Genomic DNA, 21,143 nt, shown 5'->3' with positions numbered 1-21,143 from the left:
CAAAGCTGGGACTAGGCCTCTATTTGCATACACACTGTTTCATCTACACACTGTAAGATAAGCAAGCACCCAGCCTCCACCCTTGTAGGACATAATGATGGAGATGGGCCTACAAATGAAGAAGGAGGGGGAGGGGAAAGAAAGAGAGGAAAGGGGGGGAGGAGAGAGAAAGAGGAAAGAGAAGGTCAGAGAACAACTTGCAGAAATCAGTTCTCTCCACCATGTGAATCTTGTAGATCAAACAAATTGTCAGGATGGGCAGCAAGCACCTCTACCCACTGAACCATCTTGCCAGCCCCTGAAATGCAAACCTTTTAAATAAAGGTTAATTAAAGCTAGGCAGAATGTTACACCTTTGTAATTCTAGCACTTGAGGGGGATAGAGGCAGGAAGATCAGAGTTCAAGTCCAGCCTGGGCTACATAGGATGCTGACTCAAAAGAAATAACCAGTGAAAGGAGAATACTTCATGAGTCCTAAGGCTAAATGCCATTGCTTTAGAATTTAAAAGATTGAGTCACGCCTCACGGGATCAGTAAACAGTGGCACACTGCTTCCAAAACACCTACTAAGGGGGATCTATGGAAGGGAGGACAGGGCATGTCCAATCCCTTCCCAGGCCCCCAGAGAAGCTCTTCTCTCCAGATAGAGGTAAAAAGACAGAGAAGACAGGCTAAACATTTAAATCCCATGTTTCTTTCTTCTGAGATGGGAAATGGGACTTCCTCCCTGGCTTTAGACGAGCTGAGGAAGCAGGGTCCTCCCCAGCAGAGTGGGAGCACCCACAGGAACAACATCATGCTATGACCCTTCTCCCTTGGCAGAAGTCAGCGGAGGTGGCTCCTTCTATTGGAGCTGTTCTCTGCATCTAGTCAAATGGCCAAGCTACCGGGTACTTGAATATTTGTGCTCCCTGAAATGCAGCATGACCGTGAGCTGTGAGGAAACCAGATTGGCAGTGCTGGCATGGTTCACTTGTGTCTACTCTTGAACCAGCACAGCTCCTCTGCTTCTCGTGGCTGAGTGCGACCCTCCCTCCCCGCTAGAGAACTGAACAAATGCTTGCTGCTAGCCCTGAGTGCTGGCTGCCAAGTCTCATTGAGAAAGAAGTGGGAGGACCAGTTCTCAGACCTTCCAGACTTGCTTTGTTTTCCACAAGTCAATGGTCTGCAAAATGAGTAATTGCTTGTTTTTCAATGTACAGAATCCAAAACATACATCTAGAAATATACCTCTCACCTCCTTCATTTTGAACATTATGAACTTTTTAATGTAAAGTTTCAAAAGCTCCTTAGAGATTAGAGTGATGTCTCAATGGTTTAAAGCACTGGCTGCTCCTCCAAAGGACCTGAGTTTAATTCCCAGCAGCCACATAGAGGCTCACAACCATCTGTACCTCCAGTTCCAGAGAATCTACCATCCATTTCTGACCTCCATGGGCACCAGGCATGCACATGGGGCATAGACATGTGTACAAGCAAAATGCCCATTCATGTAAAATAATTTAAGTTTGTTTTGTTTTGTTGAAGCAAAGTCCTGGCTATCCTGGAGCTTGCTTGCCATATAGACCAGGCTGGCCTTGAACTTGATAAGATCTTCCTCCCTCTGCCTGGGATTGAGGCATAGACCACCATGCCTGACCCTTAATTTAAAATTTGTAAAAGTTGTTTAAACCAGAATCCTAATCCAATACCATGGTAGCTCTGTGGTGAGCTGTGACAGAGGTTTGAGCACCATCCTAAGACCAGCTCTGGAAACACAGCCATAATCATGAGCTTGTCCTTTACTGCCAGTATATATATATATATAATTTGTGTAAGTACACTGCAGCTCTCTGCAGACACACCGGAAAAGGGCATCGGATCCCATTACAGATGGTTGTGAGCCACCATGTGGTTGCTGGGATTTGAACTCAGGACCCCTGGAAGAGCAGTCAGTGCTCTTAACCTCTGAGCCCTCTCCCCAGCACCTTTACTGCCTGCCTGTCTTATGCTGAGCTGAAAATGCTACCAAACCAAGAAATGTCCTCAAAGCCCTTGGCTCTGAGTGTCCTGAGGAGTTCCTTGGAAGTGCCATTCCTCACTCACTCAAACCTCCAGATGTGTCCTGTGTTCTCGTGACACCTCAAACACAGACCCTCCAACTTGAACATACAGTCCCTGCCAGACTCCTTCCATATCATCATCTCCTACCTCAGAACCTCACCCACACCAACCCTGAACACTGCTCAGTCCTTCCCTCTCCATTACCCCTCTCACGGCCTTGACAGCAGGCCAAATGACAACTCACGTGCACAATGCCTTCTGATAGGCACTCCCACTGCAGTACCCCATGACCTTGCAGACAACTGTCTCTCTACCATGTTCCTAGTCTTCCGTAATGATTCCATATTCTCCCTTGACCTGACCCAGGAGGTCCTTTACCTCTGTGTCCAAACTCAGAGCATATCCCTTTCTAAGCCTCCTGGCTCCTGTAGGAAGCCAGGAGAAGAACCTCTAGATCCTTCTCTGTACCCCACCCCAGGACTCTGCACACACCACTCTGTCACACAGTCTTTTGATCATCTCTTTAGGACCTATCTTCCCCCATGATAACATAAACCTCTTTGAGGTCCACAGTTTTCAAAAGGACCTGGCATGGAGCTAGCAGTCTGTAAACACACACTGGTTTTGTTATTACCATAGATGACTAAGTCTGACTGTAACTAATTAACTATTGCTTGACTTCTTCCTACGTGTACCTCAAGTTACTTGGTTTCAGTCGCTATACTTATAGTTTTTGTTCATGGGGGTCTGGGGAGTGAATTATCCATTAGTGCTCAAAAACTACTTGCAAATTCCCTTTCCATAAATAAGGATCCATTTACAAGTTGAGACAGCTTTGAGTGTTAAGAACATGGATCCTGTCACATTGTACTTTTGTGTCTTTATGAAGTCCTAAGGTCAATCATAAATGCTCCGTGGGAAAGTGAGACAAGTCAGAGGACCTACACCCCAAGGTCACATGGACCAATTCAAGAGGGGGAGGGAAGAGCTGTCAGAGGAAGAGGCCCCCATCTCTGAGTTACATAAAAATATAAATTGCAGACATCAGGCCTGCAATCCCAGAACTTAAGAGGCTGAGACAGAAAGATTGCCGAAGTATGAAGCCAGTCTAGACCACATAGGGAAGACTCAAAAACCACATATTCGGGGACTGGAGAGTTAGCTCGGTTGTAAAGTGCTTGCCATGCAAATGTGATGATCTGAATTTGATCCCCAATACTATTGTAAAAAGTCAGTGAACCATGTATGTGTCAGTACCCCCAGGGCTCAGTGGGCCTGTCCAGGCAGATCCTATGGACTTGCTGGCCAACTAGTCTAGCCCAAACTTCAAACTCAAGGCTCACTGAAGGACTTTGTCTCAAAACACAAGGTGAAGTGTAGTTGAGGAAGACACCTGCTATTGAATCCATAGACATCTGGCCTCCACATATGCACAGGCCAGTAGGTGTGCACACCTACACACATGCATATGCACACACACTTCACATGTACTCACCAATGAGTCAGTCAGTCCTAATAATAAGAGAGCCATATGATAGAAACTCAGAGGCTGAGATAGAAAGTCAGTAGACTTCTGTTGCAACATACAGTGTGGTCTCCTTAAGAAGCACTCCTCTTGTTTGGGGGAGCTTGCAGTACTAGAGAACTCAGCAGTGTGAGCAGAGCTCCTGGTATAGTGTGGAAGCAGTCTTCTGAACCCTGCCTCAGAATAGCACCTATCAAACAGCACCAGTTCCACTCAGCACAGGTGAAGGATAGATCTGAAAGTCAAGGTGTCAGTCCATCTCCATTACCACCCGCTCCTCCTGGGACCTAAGGGCACCTATCTTACATACTTGGCATCTGGCTGTTCTTAAGAGCAGCCGAGGGAGAAGGGTAGCACTGGATTTCTCACTACCTACCAGGTTCTGTGCTGAAACCTGGGGTAGCTTCAGCTGCCACAGTTGCTGCTGCCATTTCAGGGGACCAAGCCACATGATCCACCAGGCCCTCTTGTTGAAGATGAGTCTCAGGGCTTATTCTTCTTTCTGAGAACAGGACAGGCATGAAGATAATAAGGACTTGTCCCAGAGTGTGCAGCTCAGAAGCAGAAGTCAGTTCATTTCAGGCCATGTTCTGACCTGAAGCTTGGATCTTCCCCAGCTCTGCCAACAACATGGTGATTTCTTGATGGGTGCATACTATTAATCTGCTGCAGAAACTGAGCCAGTGGCCCAGGATCTCAGGATAGGGAACCACAATAAGGCTTTGTTTCTGGTTACCTTCCAGACCTTAGGCCCTCCTTAACATTTCTGTGTCTCCGTTGGCGCCAAAACAAGTATACTGGTATTCTGCACCTGGTGGAGATACTATAAGCCAAATCCACCATTAATCTCAAAAGCATGCTGGGTACTTTCCTGGTGTGTGTGAAGGAGGTGAATACAGGAGAAGTGTGTGGGCATGTGTAGGAGTTGACTGGTATTGGCTAGGTCAAGTACCAGTCCAGCCCTGAAGACCAAGAAAGGGCTTATATTAGAAATTTATATTGATTGGGGTATATGGACTCTCAAGAGATATTTCCAAATTCAGTTTCCAAAAAATATTTGCTGATTCCTATCAGCTGGGATTGTGGTCTAATTCTGGTACCAAATCAAGTTAGCCAGGCCTTTCCCCCACTTTTTCAAGTGCCACTCTTAACACTCTCCTGTGCAGTAGTCACATGACTTACCACTGCAGAACACATTCTTCTACCTAGAAGTAACTTCCACACGAGGTATGACTATGACTGAACTAGCTTGGATTCTGAGCCTGTCTCCTAACCAGTCAGCACGGCTTAGGGGTCTCCTGCACGGTGAACACATCCCATGAGTGCACACACCTCAGATAAAGGAGTGATTCCTGCAAAGGAGCTGGAAGGTGGTTCTCAAAAGGAGGAGGACTAGATCAAACAGTATGCAGGAGACTCAACAGGAACGTATCTTTGCCTCTTGGCCTGTTCCAGAGAAAAGCTCTTACCCAGCTAAGGGGAACCTACGATCACAAGAGCACACAGAGTCAAAGGCAGACATCAAGCAGAACACCAGATTAAAAAAAAAAAAGAAAGAAAGAAAAAGTACCAGGCCATGGTGATGAATGCCTTTAATCCCAGCACTCAGGAGGCAGAGGCAGGTGGATCTCTGAGTTCAAGGTCACCTTACAGAGTTAGTTCCAGGATAGCCAGGGCTACACAGAGAAACCCTGTCTCAAAAAAAAAAAAAAAAAGAAAGAAAGAAAGAAAAGAAAACAAAAAAGGAAAAGAAAGAAAAAAAAAAAGAAAAGTGGGAGGGAGAGGACAGGCATGTGGCCATGTCAGTGTGTGCCATCCAGGGAGATTAGAACTGAGGGTCCCAGGTGAAAGGAGTGACGGGACAGCAGTCATAGCCAGGACTGTGCCCCTCTGTAAAAGCAGGCATTGCAGGCACTGGACTGCTTATGTCACAGAATCCCCAGTCCTGTAGCTCCCGATTCAAAGTCAGCAAGCTCAGAGGCATCCCCAAGGCCTTGTCTGCCATTTGCATTTAAACCCCAACTGTTTTGGTCTCAGTCTTGTTCTCCTATGCATCCCATAGGGACCTGTCACTTCTTCAGTGTCAGCTTGAGCATGTCACTACAATCTGGCTGCAGTGTTCAGTAACTAGACTACAGTCTTTAACCAAACACCAGTGGGAGCAGCTTCTTCCGGCCATGTCCTAGTTGTATGGGGAAGGCTCCAAGCTACAGAAACTACATTTGGCTGCTGTTTAGACCTTTCTAGGGTGAGCAGTACACTTCCTAGTCCTAAACTAAGGGTAGTCAGCACTTGCTTTATCCAGTGCTTAATTGGAGAATGCTTACCTTTTAAACAGTTGTATTAGCCCAAGGTATGACCTCAAGAAAGGTCCAACTAAAACTACCAAGGAATAGAATCTGAGCAGCCTGACCAGTTGAAATTCTTGTTCTGGTCTGAATGAGTTCTGTGCCTGGGAACTGTATCTTTTCCTTCCTTTCCATAGATAATGCCCTTCCAAGGTGCTGACTTCTAGCATCACCTGGTGGAGAACCCTAGGGATGATGTGCCTGCAGTTTCTAACACCACTTTTATTATGGTGTCTCCTATTGTCACTTTCTTCTCTCTTTTTTTTTTTTTTTTTTTTTTTTTTCATTTTGGTTTTGCAAGACAGGGTTTCTTTGTACAGTTCTAGATGTTCTAGAGCTCCCTCTATAGACCAGGTGGACCTTGAACTCAGAGATCAGCTGCCTCTACCTCCCAAGTACTAGGATTAACAGTGTACACCACCACTGCCTGGCTCTTGGTGTCCTTGGCTAGGCAGAAAGTTCTGCTCAGTGGCCATTATGTGTGCCAGGTACTACTTATCACATATCTTGCATCCAGGCATGATCTGGACACTGCCTATGCAGGGGAATTATTAACCTACCCATGTACTTGAGAAGGGAGTCACAGGACCAACCAAGAGATGTAGTATAAGAAGGGATCAGATGCTCTGAGGAGGTTCTCATAATATTGTGAACCTGCTGTGTTGGAACAGACCCCTCTCCTAGCTTCATGGTACTGTTACTTAATCTTTCAACAGCTGTACACAGTGGATGCAAATGTTTTTCCTAGGGAGGTCAAGCAACCTGATCAAGGCAAGAGTTCAAGCTAGGTATACCCATTCAATGCCAGAACCTAGGCTCTCCTCACCTTCCAGCAAGCCCTCTTCATCAGCTCTGCCTGCTTCCCCGGGCATTTGGTCACTTTGCTGCATTACTTTCTTTCCTGTCTGAGACTCATGCCTTCTGCCTGTACTTAGAACTTTACTGTGTCCTAACACCAGTTGCTTTAACACAGGCATTATCTGAACCAAGTGCCTAGCAATGTGCTCAGCAGAAACATGGATGTTTTCATTTCCTCTTCTCCACCTGACAGAGCTAGGGGGTAGCAGCAGTTTTCTATATCCAAGGCTGCATGCCCACCTTCTGCCATCACTTCCATCTTATAAGCAGACAATCTGAAGCCTTGGTCTTTCTGCCAGCACAGCACTAATCCTTTCAGGGCTTCATGAACTTACCCCTTCACTCATCTGACATGTTTAAGGCATGACAGGTGCAGACGCCCCTGGGTCACAGAAAATGAGATGTTTTCTGCCTTCATGGCTTAGTGGCTGGGAGACGAAATCCACAAATGCTACAAAGAAGAAACAAAATGTTAATGGGAATGTACTGGTCATAGTGAGCACAAGTGCTGGGAGTAGAGAACAGAGCAGGCATCTTAAAGAAGGGACCATTCCAACTAGATCTAGAGAGGGAGGATCCCCATAATAACTTGTCATATATTAAATAGAGCCAGAGTTGGGGTGAGCATTTCAGACAAGAGAATGAACTTCAGAGAAATAGGGGCCAATATGGACACCAGAGCTGGGCAGTAGCCAGGCTTTGGGAGAGTTTAAATTATACCCCAGGAGTGACTTGGAGCCAGGAACAGGTTATGTTCAAGGGATTGACACCTGAGACCTGAATTACTGAGACAGAATAGGTAAGTTAGAAAGACCACTAAGGACATTACTAATATTTCAGGTGAGCTTGAAGAGCTCAACCAAGGGTGCTGAGTCCATGAGTGGAGACCCATAGGCAGAGCCAAACAGTCAGATAAGTGCCCTCCACGGGAACTATTGGAGCTGGAAGCAGAGCGACACAAAGCTAGACACTGGATATATGTCTCCTCAACAGACTCAGTTGAGGTTTGCCGCACAGCCTGTGAGAGGGGCTGCACACGTGGCACAGGCAAGCTGAGAGCTCTAGTGCTTCCTTCAATAAAATGGGTGCAGCCCTCCTGCCCTTACAGCCCCGTTTCTTCTCCCAGCCATGTGCATTTTTATTCAACTCCTCATGGCTTCCCCCCTTCCATTCCAGGCTGTTGCGGTCTCCCTCTCCAGATGGTCAGCTCTTCACCATCCCAGGATGTTATGTTAAACCAACATATAGACATGGCTTTAAAAATGTAAGCCTGTGCCATGCTGGGTAGAGAACATGGGTCGTTTCAAGCCAGCCATTGACCATTTTTGCAAACCCATAGGAACCACACCGTGCTGCTTGTTAGGCCTTTTATACCAAGGATCCCATAAATAAATAGTGCCATATCATGGTGCATATGGGCTGGAGTATAGATATAGAGGCACTGTATAAATAATGCATATTTACAAAATAAATGCATCAATATATTAGTGTATAGCCATAACCAAATCACCTAGTTTAATAGTTGTAGGGGCTGCAAGGAGCTGCCAGGTGAACTGGCTTCCATCCATCAGCATGCATCAGCTGACCACCAGAAGGGAGGGAGAGTTCTCCAGCCTGGTGACCTTGAGGCCTCTGGTTGGAGGCAACTGGTGAGATCGCAGGTGGGTACCTTGACACACATCCTTTCTGCCAAGGTGTGACACCTACTGTGGCCGTGTGTTCCTGCAGATGTCTTGAGGTCTGCTGCTGAGCAGAAGGCTGATTAGCACCAAGTTGCAGGATGTAAGGGGTTGCACCTCCAGGAAGATGGCTGGCTGGGCCAAAAGGATTTTCTAATTATGCAGATTCACTTTGGCTTGCTAGTGAGTAGACTTTTTAAGTGACTCTTCTGGGAACCCTGTAACTTTCAGCCCCCCACCATGAAAGTAGGGCTGGGTTTTCACAAAGTCTGTGTCCATCTCTTCCACCTCTCTCTGAGCTCTGAATCCCACTGGGCATCTGGCTCCAACATCTGGAGCTCAGGAGAAGTCGCTGACAGGATGGCTGGAGTGGGCACCCCTCCCCTTGGTTGTAATGGCACAATGCTGGATTTCAGTATTTTAAATGAAAAATATATGCAGTTAGCTGTGCGCTGACAGTGTCCTTGAGGATTTGACAGTGAGATTTTCCAGCAGTTGGTCTTCGTTAGGATCCTGGCAGTGTTTAATAAGGCAGTGGAACTGCTGGCACCTTGGGCTCCTGTTTGTTCTCCGAGGGCTCGGGGCTGCTGCGGTAAGCACACCGACCAGAGCTGATCATTACAAGGGCGTACGCCACCATGAATAAAAATGTCACACGTTTTCCCATCTCACAGCGGTACAAAATGTCAGTCCTGTCAAACACACATTGCAGGGAGCTGTGTGCAGTCCGTACAAATTGGAAAGCTGCATATTCCCCCAGCCTTCTGATATTCTTCATTTGAAGCTGAAGAAAAACAGTTGTTAACCTATTAGCTGGGATTTTAAACTCTGCTGAGGCTCTGGATGGTAGACTCTGACACAGATAGGAATGTATTCCAGGGTCCAGGAATTTTAAACCAAGTTCTCCATTCATTTGTTCCTAGACATGGAAAAAGAAAGATTCACTCCACTGTCTAGCAAACCCAACTGTCTTTCTTTAACAGACACACTGGGGAAATTTTGGGATATTTCATATCTAAGCTTCTTAATGCTTCTATACCTGCATTCCACTAAAAGAAAAGAAAGAAGGAGAAAGGCTCTTACTTTGGGAAATAGCCTTAGAGCTCAGCCTCGTAAGCTAAGATTCCTCTAGGTTACGGTTGTTCCCGGCATGACGGTGATAGCACACACTTTAATCCCCACACTCAAGAGGCAGGTGGATCTCTGTGACTTTGGGGCCAGCCTGGTCTACAGAGTTCCAAGTAATACACACAAGAGAAACCCTCAGAAAGAAGGTGTGAGGTGTTCCTGATCAGAAGCAATCCAGGAATGTTACTAGTGCTAAAGATAAGGTAACCCTAGTGATAGGGATAACCTGTTGGTGCAGGTACTTGGTAAAGGCCTGAAAGGACCTACTCCCTCATGGGTGGACATTTGTACTGTTGTTACCATAGACAGGCCTGTACCAGAAACCAGAAGTCTCTGTGAACTCCCAACCCCACCACCACCACTAAAGACTGCCCCACTTAGGGAAGAGAGGAGGTGAGATGCCCCACTCTTAGGAGCGGGAAGAATGAAGAGCACGCAGGGAAAGCAGCCCTGAGGGTAGCACGATGTCATCAGGTGGGTGCGTGACTGTGTAGGACCAGTGTGTGCTGGAAAGGACATAGGCACAGTGAGATAGAGCAGCTGCTCTGAGGGCTACTTGTGATGGGCTAAGAGGCGAGGGCATGGGGACAAGGCCTGGGTCTCGACAGCTTGCTGAGCATAGGGATTTGACCAGTTCTCTTGGGCTGGGAAGTAAGAGGTTATGGAGTTTTCTTATCTGTACCACTGCAAAATTAGGTGGAAGCTTTTATTTTTATTTCCTACTGCTGTACTGTTTGGAGTGGACACCATTCCAGAGATGATAAATGAGTCTTGCTTTTTGCTGAGCTGGCCCTGGCCCTTAATGTACTAAGCAAACTCTCACCAAGCAGGGCACAAGCCTAGAGAAATGCAGGCAGCTTTTCAGACAGCCCTTCCCATGGGGTTGAGCAGACTTCACGGAATAGAGAGCTCCAGGACATCAGGGAACACCATCGTGGGGGTTGGGAGAGCAGTGCCCTGGCTCACAGAGCATATGTCAATATCTGCCTTCCACTGTTCTGTGTGTGATGTGTATCAGGAAAGGTGTGTGCATTTGTGGGCATACCTGGGCTTAAATTGTGTCAGTACCACCTGTTAGCTGTGAGGCTTGGTCTAGATAAGACACTGAGCCACATTGTCTCACTGTTTCTGCCTTTTAAAGCAATGTTGCCTTCTCTGTAGCATTCTTGAGACCAGTTATCTGCTGAGCTTATAGCATAGACCTGGTACAAAACATGTGCCAAGAGCCAGCATCCCCTCTTGATATCAAAGAACATCTGGAGGTCTTTCCTCTCACCTCACCACCAGTGGGACTCCTGGACAATGTCACCCAGGCACCCTCAATGGCATCCCAGATGGCCATCAAGTGGAGGGAACAGAAAGGCACCTGCCTCCAGCTTCTGTCTGGGTGAAGAATAGTACAGTCAGCAGAGCCCCCTGCCCCTGCCTAGCCACCAGCCGCATCTGGTACCCGACCTCCAACAGCCAATGGGATGCCACCTATTCAGGCCCTGCACCTGCACCAACTAAAAACAAAAGGCTCCCCTCCCCCTGCCCCACGTCTGGGCCTCCTCCCTCCCCTGCCACTGTCCCCCAAGCTGGCTGGGTCACCCAGCCACCATGCAGCCTTCCCTCCCAGCTGCCTGGCTGCTTTTGTTCAGCATGTGAACTTCCCCGTCAGCAGAGCTCCTTGCACAGGAAGTAATCAAGAATCTTGACAAGGCTTCAAACCACAAATGCCACTACAAATTAACCAGCACCACTACAAAATACTACTCCTGTCAACATTGGAAAGAGTGCACGGCTATTCAGAGCGACCTGAGAGGCTTTCAGCACAGCACGCACGCGTGGAAGGCAGGGTATGGTAGAGAGCCTTGGATCTTGAGCCCAGCCTCTCTGGAGAACCCTCCAAGAGTGCTGCACCTATCCTTCAGGACCACCTTTAGTCCCCAGATGCCCTCTCAACCCTCTCACAGGTGGCACCTCAGGACAGCAAGCAGTAGGCATATGAAAACTATCCTGTCAGCAACAAACAGGCAGAGGCTGAAGTGCATCCCAGGTGTCTGTCTTCCACTATGCTGTGAGGGAAGATGAGAGACTTCTGTTTTCCTGCCTATGCAGTACAACCCTGGCAGAGCCTTTATACCAGACTGTTCAGCACCACTGGCATGTTCTGGGTACCCTAGTCCTTCAAGTAAACTCCTAACCCCCTACTTCTCTTCTAAAGAGAAACCCCTTCCTACCGTGTTGTGTGGATGAGCTCTCAGCAAGCAGATGGCTACTCTATCCTCAGCCATGAGGTTGGGGTCCTTCCTGTTCAGCATTTTTTGTAAGACTATCTACCAGACAAGAGCTTGTTACCTCTGCAAATGCTTTGGGACCAAGGATCCCCCCACTTCTTTCTCATGTCCTGCTGAGCCACTCAGGTCCAGAACACATCACTGGGGCCTGGTATGCTCGAGCTGGCCTGGCTGAAACTCTGAAGCAGAGACAAGCATTTGATCCTCCCCAGCAAGCAGGATCAGCTCAGCCGTGGCTGGGTAAAGAGAACTGGAAATAATGACAGGAGTTGGGGGACAGAAGAGAGCCATGCCTCCGAGAGCTGGTTGGGCATTTCAAAGGAAACACTCCACAAAAATATCACTTCAATACACTCCCCTTTGGAGGCATATCAAAAGAAGCCCTCTTTTATTTCCATACCTTGCATAATAGCAGATTTCCAGTCCCAAAGAGTAGCAGAGCCTTGCTCCTGGCCCAGAGACCCTTTGTAAAGCCATAGAAAGCTTTGTCTTCCCCTCCCAACAGGGTCTGCTTCACACACAGGTCAGAGTATTGATGTGAATACTAGCCAGGAAAATTAACCAGGTGAACTCTTCCCTCATTAAATAGCAACAGAGTGTAATTGTGAATTCTTTCACGCCTGCTCTGTTCCCAGCACATTCCCAGGACAAACTGAGAAACCCAGGCCCCAGCCAGCTTCCCCTCAGCCTCTTGGATGGAGCCTGTGGGGAAGGAACGATGCAGATCACAAATGGCACAGAAATGATTTCAGTCATCTTTTGGACCAGCCTTGGAGACCAGTTCTCACAGGCAGCTGCCCCATTGGCCATGCCCACCTTTTCTGGCAAAAATTCCTCTCCAAATATCCTCCCAGGGAAGGTTGTCTCTTCTCCATCTCTCTTGCATACCCCAAGCTTGGCATGCACAGCCCTTGGGTTTCATCAAGCATTTATCTCGACCTCAGTGACTACCACACCTCCTAACTAACATTTCATGTCCTTTGGTGTCCCTTTTTTCTCCACAGTGAAATGTGACTTTTACCTCACAAGGACATTAAAGGGATAGTCCTAGAATGGTCATCCACTAAGGATGGAGGGATTTCATGTCCATTCCTAAACAGCCCCCAGTCCCAGTGTAGACATCATAGAACTCCCCCTCCACAAGCAGCCAGTAATTGTCTTAAGATGATGACCTCTTCTGTAGGCCTGTCTCCTGCTTCTCTGGGCATCCCCATGCAAGACTTCAACTCCCCTCAGCTATGTAGCCAAAGCAGCAGCCCTCACTCCCTGTAAAAGACTCTGGGGTAGCTAATGTGCCTGATGGACAGGCAATGCCCATGACTCATACAAGCTGCTCCCCAGACATCCGAGATGCCCCCTCCTTTCTTGTGTACACTAAACTGTCTGCCCCCTGCCCAAGTCAGTGCCTACCAATAAACATTTTCCATCCCATAGCCATGCACAGGATGCCCACTCATTTGTGCGGGGTGCCCGCTCATCCGTGCCGCCCAGGTAATTAAGTTGATATTCCAACACCACTTCCCCCCTGACCTTTTAGAAACAACGTGTTTTGCTGCATCAACAAATTAACTGCAAATCAGATGCTGTCTTTGTAAATGTGAATTTCATATCCAGTGAGCAGACTTACCTGGCCCACACAGCTGACAAGAAATACCCAAGGCCAGGCCAAGTCTGGCAAAGGCCACAGAGTCCTGCCCTTCTCTGGGACTTCTGTGCCAATCATAATTTCAGACCTCGCTACTCTTGTGTTCACATCTTCCAGAGGTTCTGATTGCACAGAAGCAGAGCTGTGAAGATGAGAGTCCTCCTAACCCAAAGACTATTTCTTGTGGATTTGGCCCACAAAGACTTCCCTGATGGAAGTCAGATCTTGCTGGAGGGAATGTACTGTCTTGTTCTTCCATGAGCCTTAGCCCTACATGTTCCATCAGCATCCAGGGTAAGAGCCCTTCCAGTGTGGTCTTGGGAAGGCAGGTATGCTGTGCTGACTGACCTTCAGGACCTCCAGTTCCCACCCTTCTTACCATAGCCCATTAATAAAACTCTTAGCCAGTGATCCCCAAAGCTTGTGTAACTGCATGTCCATCAGAGTGTGAAGAAGGTTCACATACAATGTGATTGCTGTGCCCCACCTGGCCCTGTTCTGCTCTGTGTTACAGCCTTTCTGGCCTCCCATTTTGACCATAAGAATGAGAACTTGAAATTAAGAAGCCTGAGCCCAAACTGCTTCAGAATCATGTTCTATACCAGTGGAGGCACTCGGTGGATCTCTGCCTCTCACTTCTGTTTCTTGTGAGCAAGTCCCACTGTGGCTCTACCGAAAGCTGCTTACAGGGAGCTACAGCCAGTGGAGCAGGGCTGGAGCAGGGGTTCCAAGAGCTCCCAGTTCATGGTAATGGCTGTCACTAACCCTGCCCAGCTCTTTAGTCTCCTTGAATCCAGAAACATGCTGCTCTTGAGTTATGTTCCCTCAATCCATGGTTTGGCTTCCCACTAAAGCTGACTTCCAGAAGGCAGTGTGTTTTTTTAGTTTTCTTTGCCCCCTCTTCCTTCCCAAACTGTAACCATTTATTTGCCCCTTACAGCCTGTTCTCAGCTCTTCCCCATGCCCATCTTTGTCCTCTAGGGCATTTATTCGTCCAGGGGATATTTGGGAAACTGCAACCACCATGGCCCAGGAGCCACTTCTTCTCCCAGGAGGCAGAAGCCTTCTGCCCTGCCTTGCTTATGCTCGTAGATGAGAACCCTGAGACCCACGGTTCACCAAGCTAGCCCGGATGGAGCCTGGCTTCTGTGGGAGAATCAGGAGGGCACCCTCCCAAATCAAATCTGAAGCCCAAGCAAGACTGCTCACCACTGTCTCTGTCAGTCCTTCAGATGCCTTCTTGCTTCCCACTGGTCCCCAGAGTCCCATACACATGGTGGCAGAGTGTCTTGATAATTGATGCTACTACTTTCCTTCTCCTTTAGCCCCAAGGGACTTTAATGCACAGCCCTGAGAGCACTTCCTTCTCCTCCTAGTGGCCACCCTGGGAAAGTGGCCCTCGCCTGTGTTCCCATAGCTTTGTGCTTTAGATTGGGGTGTACACCTTCCTTCTCACATGTAGCTTCCCTGGAGTTCTGTCCTCAGTGATGATAACCTGCAGAAAAAACTGATTTCAGAGGGGCAGCAGGGGTCCTGTTCTTGGTTGCTTAGGTTGGGCTTTGTTTTTATCTTATCTAGTCATGTCAGGACAGCTATATTGCATTGTCCCTTCTTGGCATCTTTAAATTCCCACTCAGTCCTGCCAGCTTCTAGAGAAGGCAAGGCTACTAAGTTGCTGCCCCACCCCCTCATAAGTTCAGCTATAAAAGAACCAGCACATGGATGGAGAGTCCATTCTAAAGAATTTCGGTCCATGCCTTTTATCGCAGCACTCAGGAGGCAGAGGCAGGTAGATCTTTGAATTTGAAGCCAGCCTGGTCTACAGAACTAGTTCCAGGACAGCCAAAGCCACACAAAAAAAAAAAAAAACCTCTGTCTTAGAAAAAAAAAATTAGGATGCAACCTTTAAAGAAGTTTCTAGGCTAGGGCTATTTGTTGGTGTAAAGTGTTTGTTTATATGACACAGCAGTTCTGGCTCTGATGACAAACATGGTGAGTCTCCAGAAGAAGCCAGACAGTGCACAGCATTTCCCATACTTATGTGGCCAGAGTACATCAACTCCCATTTGGACAATGCACCTCACAGGGCCAGTTTCTCAGGAGACTCCTTGAGAGATAGCCACCTTCTACTGGGATGACTTAAGACAGCAAGCAGAGTGATTGGACATGGTTTTTATTTTTTATTTCTTTAGGCACAAAAGATGGGTTGGGAGAGGGGAGGCTGGAAGTGGGGAAAAGACTGCTCACCCAGTCTTGGGCTGGTGATGATGGCAGATACTGGTATCCACAGCCAGGAGTATGCAAGCTCTCACTAACCCTTTCTAACAGAACCTCGAGGGTAGACATGTGGATGCCCATGCTGCTTATATGGGAGGAGAGAAGCTTGAAATAGTTATGTAATGCCCCACAGGGAGTAAACGGGTAGCTGGGGTTCTATCTAAAGCTATCTAACCCCAGAGGCTGCCTGCTGAGCCCTCTGCCACCAGCAGGAATGGAAATAACACAGGTTAAAGGTGACACATGGTGAGGACAATGGGAAAGACAAGATGGTCTTGCAGCAGTAAAACTCCAAACAGGAAAGAAGTAGAAGAGGTGGCAGGGCCAGTACAGGTCACCTGGTCAGAGAGAACCCATACACCCTCTTTATCCTCTTCTTCCTTAGAAGTGACTTAGAAGCTCTGTGCCCTTCTGTCCTACATACTTCCTATAAGCCATGAAGAAGAAACATGGCAGCCATGCCCATTTGTCTAGGCAACATTCCCTCATCCAGCTAATGACTGAAGATCTGAGAAGCCACAGTTCATCTGCTCCCTGAGTGCTGCTCTACCAAGACCCTCGGGCTACAGGGATGTCTGCCACGTAGGCCCAGCCTTCTAGTTGTCAGGTGCGGAGACCAAACCAAGTGAGGCTCCAGCCAGCACTGGCTGAGAAAACATATAATTTAAGCCACACCTCTGTAAAAGGAACAAGTAAGATTAATTTTAATAACATATTTTACCCAAAGTTCCTAAAGTATTACCATTTCAACATGAAATCACTATAAAATTAGTAACGAGATGTTTTACATCTTTCCTACATCTCTGAAATCTAGTGTATATTTCACACTTTCAGCACCTCTTGGTGCTAATGTCCACATATGGACATTGGCTCCTGTGCTGGCCGTTGCTGGTGTAGTCACTGTCTAATAGTGGCATATCTTTGTGAATTAAGTGACTGAATGGATGAGAGCCAACTAGAGGTCCTCAGTCTTGAACTTAGATCTTTTCTGTCCCTTGCTCTGCCTGCCTTTTCTTACTTGTGTTCAAAATATGTCGTCAGGCTGTTGGGATAGTTTCATGAGGAAAGCTAAGAAGCTAGTCCACTGTTGATTCACATCCTGACTGCCAAAGCCAAGCAACTTGTATTTGTTAAGCAGAACAGTCTCCTCCTTCCCCAAGTCCCATTCACCCTCCTGCAGGCACAGCAATAGATCCCTCCAAGAAATAGACTATTTAAAATGAGAACGTGAGGATAGGGGCCAGATGCTCTACCATAAGCCAGTCACATGTCAACAGAGGCCTTACAGTGCTGGAGACAGGATCTGACCTACACTGGACCTTGAAGGTCAAGACCACATTTGCCAGGCCAATCAGAATAGGGAGGTCACTCCTCCTCTAGGGGCAGATAGGAAGTGAGGCATCAGCCCAGTACCACTTGAAGGTTCTCATGTTGGGTATGAGTTGAACTTTGGGAAAAATCTACATAGTGCTGCTAGTGGAATCTAGGCATGCCCGCTGAGGTCAAGGAAAGTGGGTGTGGTGTAGTGTCTGTCGTGTCATGTCATGCTGCAGTTTACAGTCTCCCTGGCCTGAAAAGAAAATGAAGATCAGAGCAAGGGATCCTGCTGAGAGACAGTTGTGGTGATCCAAGCCAGAGAGGAGGCCAGCACTAGAAAGTTAGCAGAGGGAAGACAGGACAGTGTGGGTAAGGAGCAGAAGGTACCCCATGGACTCCAGGCTCTAGTGTGGATAGCTGGAGACTTTTTCCCAGGCCATGTATAGAGATGCATAGGGCCATCTCAATGTGAACTGATGTTTTAAGTTTCCACTTTAATGCAGCAACAAAGACTCCATCCCACTCGGCCGCCGCCTCCCAAGATCCAGCGCTCAAGGCCCGTGAGTAGCCGGTGGTGTGCTCTCCCCATCTAACACTGCCTGTCCCCACTTCCCTGGCCTCACTAAACCTCGAGAGTATGGACTCTCCTGCCTGGCACAAGGAAACTTGGAATTGGGTTTTTCAGCTTCCCTCGCTACGTGGCATGAGCTGGTATTTGCATTTTCTGGGCTTCTCTCTCCTTTTTCTGAATCAGCTCAGTGACTTGCAGGCTGTAGCGGTGGGTAGCCAGGCTGCTGTGTGCAGCTTCGCATCATTTAAGCGAATCTCCCAGGGAGAGCTGTATTTCTAGCCACTGAGCTTTAATGGCTCACTGCAAATGCCTCTTCCTCACAGAGGAAGCTGCAGTCTGACAGCAGGGGTCTTATTCCCCCTAGGTCTTGGTTGGAAAATATCTTTTGCTGTATCTTCCCAAGAGCAGAAAACATAGTGCCCTGTTAAATGGATACAGGTACTGTCCCCTGCTAAGCTTCACGAAGAGAGATGCCTACCCACAAAAAGTACTAAGTAAGGCTTGGGAAACAGCAAAGTACAGTACCAGCCAGCTGACATCTGTGAACAGAGTAGGACATGGAGAAAAGCACATGTATTTTAAAGAGAAGTGCCTTAACTGGAGATGTGGCCCAGGGACAGAACGCTTGCCTAACAGGAGCAGGGTCCTTGGTTTGACTTCTAGCATCAGTGCTAACTAAGCTTCTGTGAGCTTCTTTTCCCATGTACACAGACCTTGACCATGGTGGGACATAACTTTATCTGAGTGAGAAACCTTCTAGGATGCTTCAGTGGGGACTGCTTCCAAAGGGAAAGATTACCAGTCTATTGTCTGAGGCAGCCATGACCAGGCACAGGGGTCAGGTACAGTCAGAAACCTCAAAAACTAGTGTGGAGGCCCTTCCCAGTGCATCCCTCCAAAGCCATCTTATGAAGGCGCAAAGATCATGCTATGCCAGGATAAGCCTAAGCCAGATTTCTGTTTGAATCCATGGTATATATACTCAGTATCCATTGGGTCGCTACTGTCTGGGTAAATGTCAGATGTCCTGTGGATCTGTTTCTTCCTCTTTTCCATTGAGTGCAAAAGTTAAAGGTTTGGGTTACGGAAGGGAAATTTAAATGGCTCCACCTGTAAGCTGGGAATCTACCATCTAGCTATGTAAGGTGGTAGAGCCATCTAGTACCCCTATGAAAATGTGATCAAACCCCAGGAGGCATAGCTGCCAACGGGTTAGAATTTTCTACTCCTGGCATTGGAGGGAAGGAATAAGCAGCAAAGAGACACATTAGGGGATCAGGAAACACTTCTGGGTCAAACCTCATATAATACAGTGGATGTCTCTGTACAGACCCTACCAGTGCGGATTAGGAATTCATCAGAACTGAACTTGAATGCTGAGGGTATATGACATTGGGCAAGGACGAAGCTATCTGACCCACCCTCCTCTTTTTTACACCAGGCCCTCATTTACAATGGCCTTCTGTAAAGGTAAACATAGATGATATTTGGAAGGCACTTTTTCTAATAGGTTTTCCACCTTACCACTTCTAAATAATGGCCCGGTTTACCACAGGCCATTATTTACCTAGGATAACTGTTGGTTATTTGGGGGACCTCATCCCACCTGGGCCTCACAGTATAGTGCTATGTACTAAATATTGTGGTTAGCATTTCAGAAAAGATGTTTGGTAGCTTAACCTTTACCAAGGATCACCAAACTGTAGAAATGTAGGTCCCAGTTCCCTAAGCCTCTGTCTGTCTCATGGAAATGAGATGAGCTCAGCACACAGGACTGGGACAGAGACTTCAGGTGAAAAAACTTAACTGAACTCTGGCCAGATGGGCTTCCTGTGAGGTCTCTGGGCAGCATTCTGTCATGGCGGGAATAAGAGTTGGGAAGCATGATCACCCTTGAATGTGCTCAGGACTGAGCTAGGTACCCAGTATCTCATCTGTCCTTGTTCCAGCTGACAGAAGGCAGATATCATTTTCCTAGTTCATAGCCAGGACCACAGAGATAGTAAGAGACCAGCTGGCCTTTGAGACCAGACCTACCTCTTGAGTTCTCAACAGATGGCTTTTGACAGCCATAGGTAGCTGTTGGGGATCTCCGGGCAGCCTTAGAGGCCAAGGCTCCAGGACAGGCAGGAGTTCAATGCTATTCAAGGCGTGGTAGCTCTCTGAGAAAACTCAAGTACCACAAACAGCTCTTGTGGACTTTAGTCTTACTATTGTGGGGACTGGGTAAACTGTAGAGTACCCAAGCATCTGAGAACTTGAGGAAGCAATGTTGCCTCCAAAGAAGACGGGGTAGCGTCTGCCTTTGCCCCTAGCCAGGGCAAGAGGTGACTCACTGGCCATGTTCTTGGGCTCCGCCTCTTCTGCAAGCATAACCACTGAGAGACAGCTAGGGGGCTAGAAAATATGTTGTATTGGGTTCAGGGTCCCCAGGTCACAGAGACTATTACTTATTCTGGATGCATTCATGCCAGCATGTCCCATAAACACCAGTCCACACTGGATGGAAAGAAACCAGGGAGACCTGTAGCATGGAACTCCTAAGGGCCACGGAGAGGACAGCCTGACAATCCATGTGAGGATTTGCCAGGTCACTGACTATAAACACGGCTAAGCACAACAGCTGCTGGCCTGGGTGGCAAAGCCATGAGATGGTAGGCACTCAGCCTTGACAAGAGGGGTTGTGTGGCCTGGCACCTTTGGCTGGAGTTTGGCTATGACCAGAGGATCTGGGGGGGGGGGGTCACTTTAAATAAGGGGAAGGAAAGAACAGAAGAAAATCATGCTGGTGTCTCCTGGATGAAGGGCAGTGGCTGGAGCCACCAGGGAGAAGGGAGCGGCAGGCTGCCGTGGGCTCACATATGAGGCACCTTATAAGCTCTCTATTTATTATTTCTTGCTCACCATTAAAATCAAATGTACTTGGTGCTTTTGTATTCAATACACACTTAACCCTGCCGACTTAGATTTCTCAGGTTTTGAATCCGGTGGGGAATTGGCTGGCTTCCCAACTTTCCCCTCTAGTCCCCCCGAACAGATTTGGAAAGCCCTGTTTAGCATTCTCTCCCTTGGTGCTGCTGAGATCTTAGCAATGGTGGGCTAGCCCCTGTTGTGTATGAGAATGGTTTTTCCCCTCCACTCAGACTTCACCCTTTCTAAGCAGCCCAGAAGAGAGATGGTACTACTAAAATACACCAGGGTTTGTATGCATTGTCTTTGATTAAACCAGTTGCCTGTGTGTGTCTAGGCCTGGTTGTGTCCTGCTACTGCATAGGGTGTGTGTGTGTGTGTGTGTGTGTGTGAGAGAGAGAGAGAGAGAGAGAGAGAGAGAGGAAGAGAAAGAGAGAGTGAGCAAGCGCACCATTCCCTCTTATGCATGCCTTTGTGGATGTCTGTTTGTGAGACTGTATATACACTGCAGCCTCCAAGCCCTGGTGCATTTTGGTGTTTGTCTGTAATGATAATCCTACAC

At 47.7% G+C, this 21,143-nt stretch overlaps 1 protein-coding gene across 4 annotated transcripts in view; it reads left to right on the top strand.

The window, feature by feature from the left end:
- The window catches only part of DENND1A (DENN domain containing 1A), a 460,146-nt gene that overhangs the window by 419,867 nt on the left and 19,136 nt on the right, over positions 1–21,143 (top strand). For 2 of the 4 annotated variants that reach the window (XM_080927211.1, XM_080927209.1), the window contains exon 20: positions 17,604–17,660. The exons of the other annotated variants lie outside the window; for them this stretch is intronic. In XM_080927211.1, the coding sequence (XP_080783337.1) occupies positions 17,604–17,660 (57 nt within the window). The remainder of the gene's footprint in view (positions 1–17,603; positions 17,661–21,143) is intronic. 4 annotated transcript variants of the gene reach the window in all.

Source organism: Micromys minutus (assembly GCF_963924665.1).
Source record: "Micromys minutus genome assembly, chromosome: 13".
Classification (NCBI taxonomy): domain Eukaryota; kingdom Metazoa; phylum Chordata; class Mammalia; order Rodentia; family Muridae; genus Micromys; species Micromys minutus.
The sequence above is the reverse complement of the archived record's forward strand: the minus strand, read 5'-3'. Positions and strand labels throughout refer to the sequence as shown.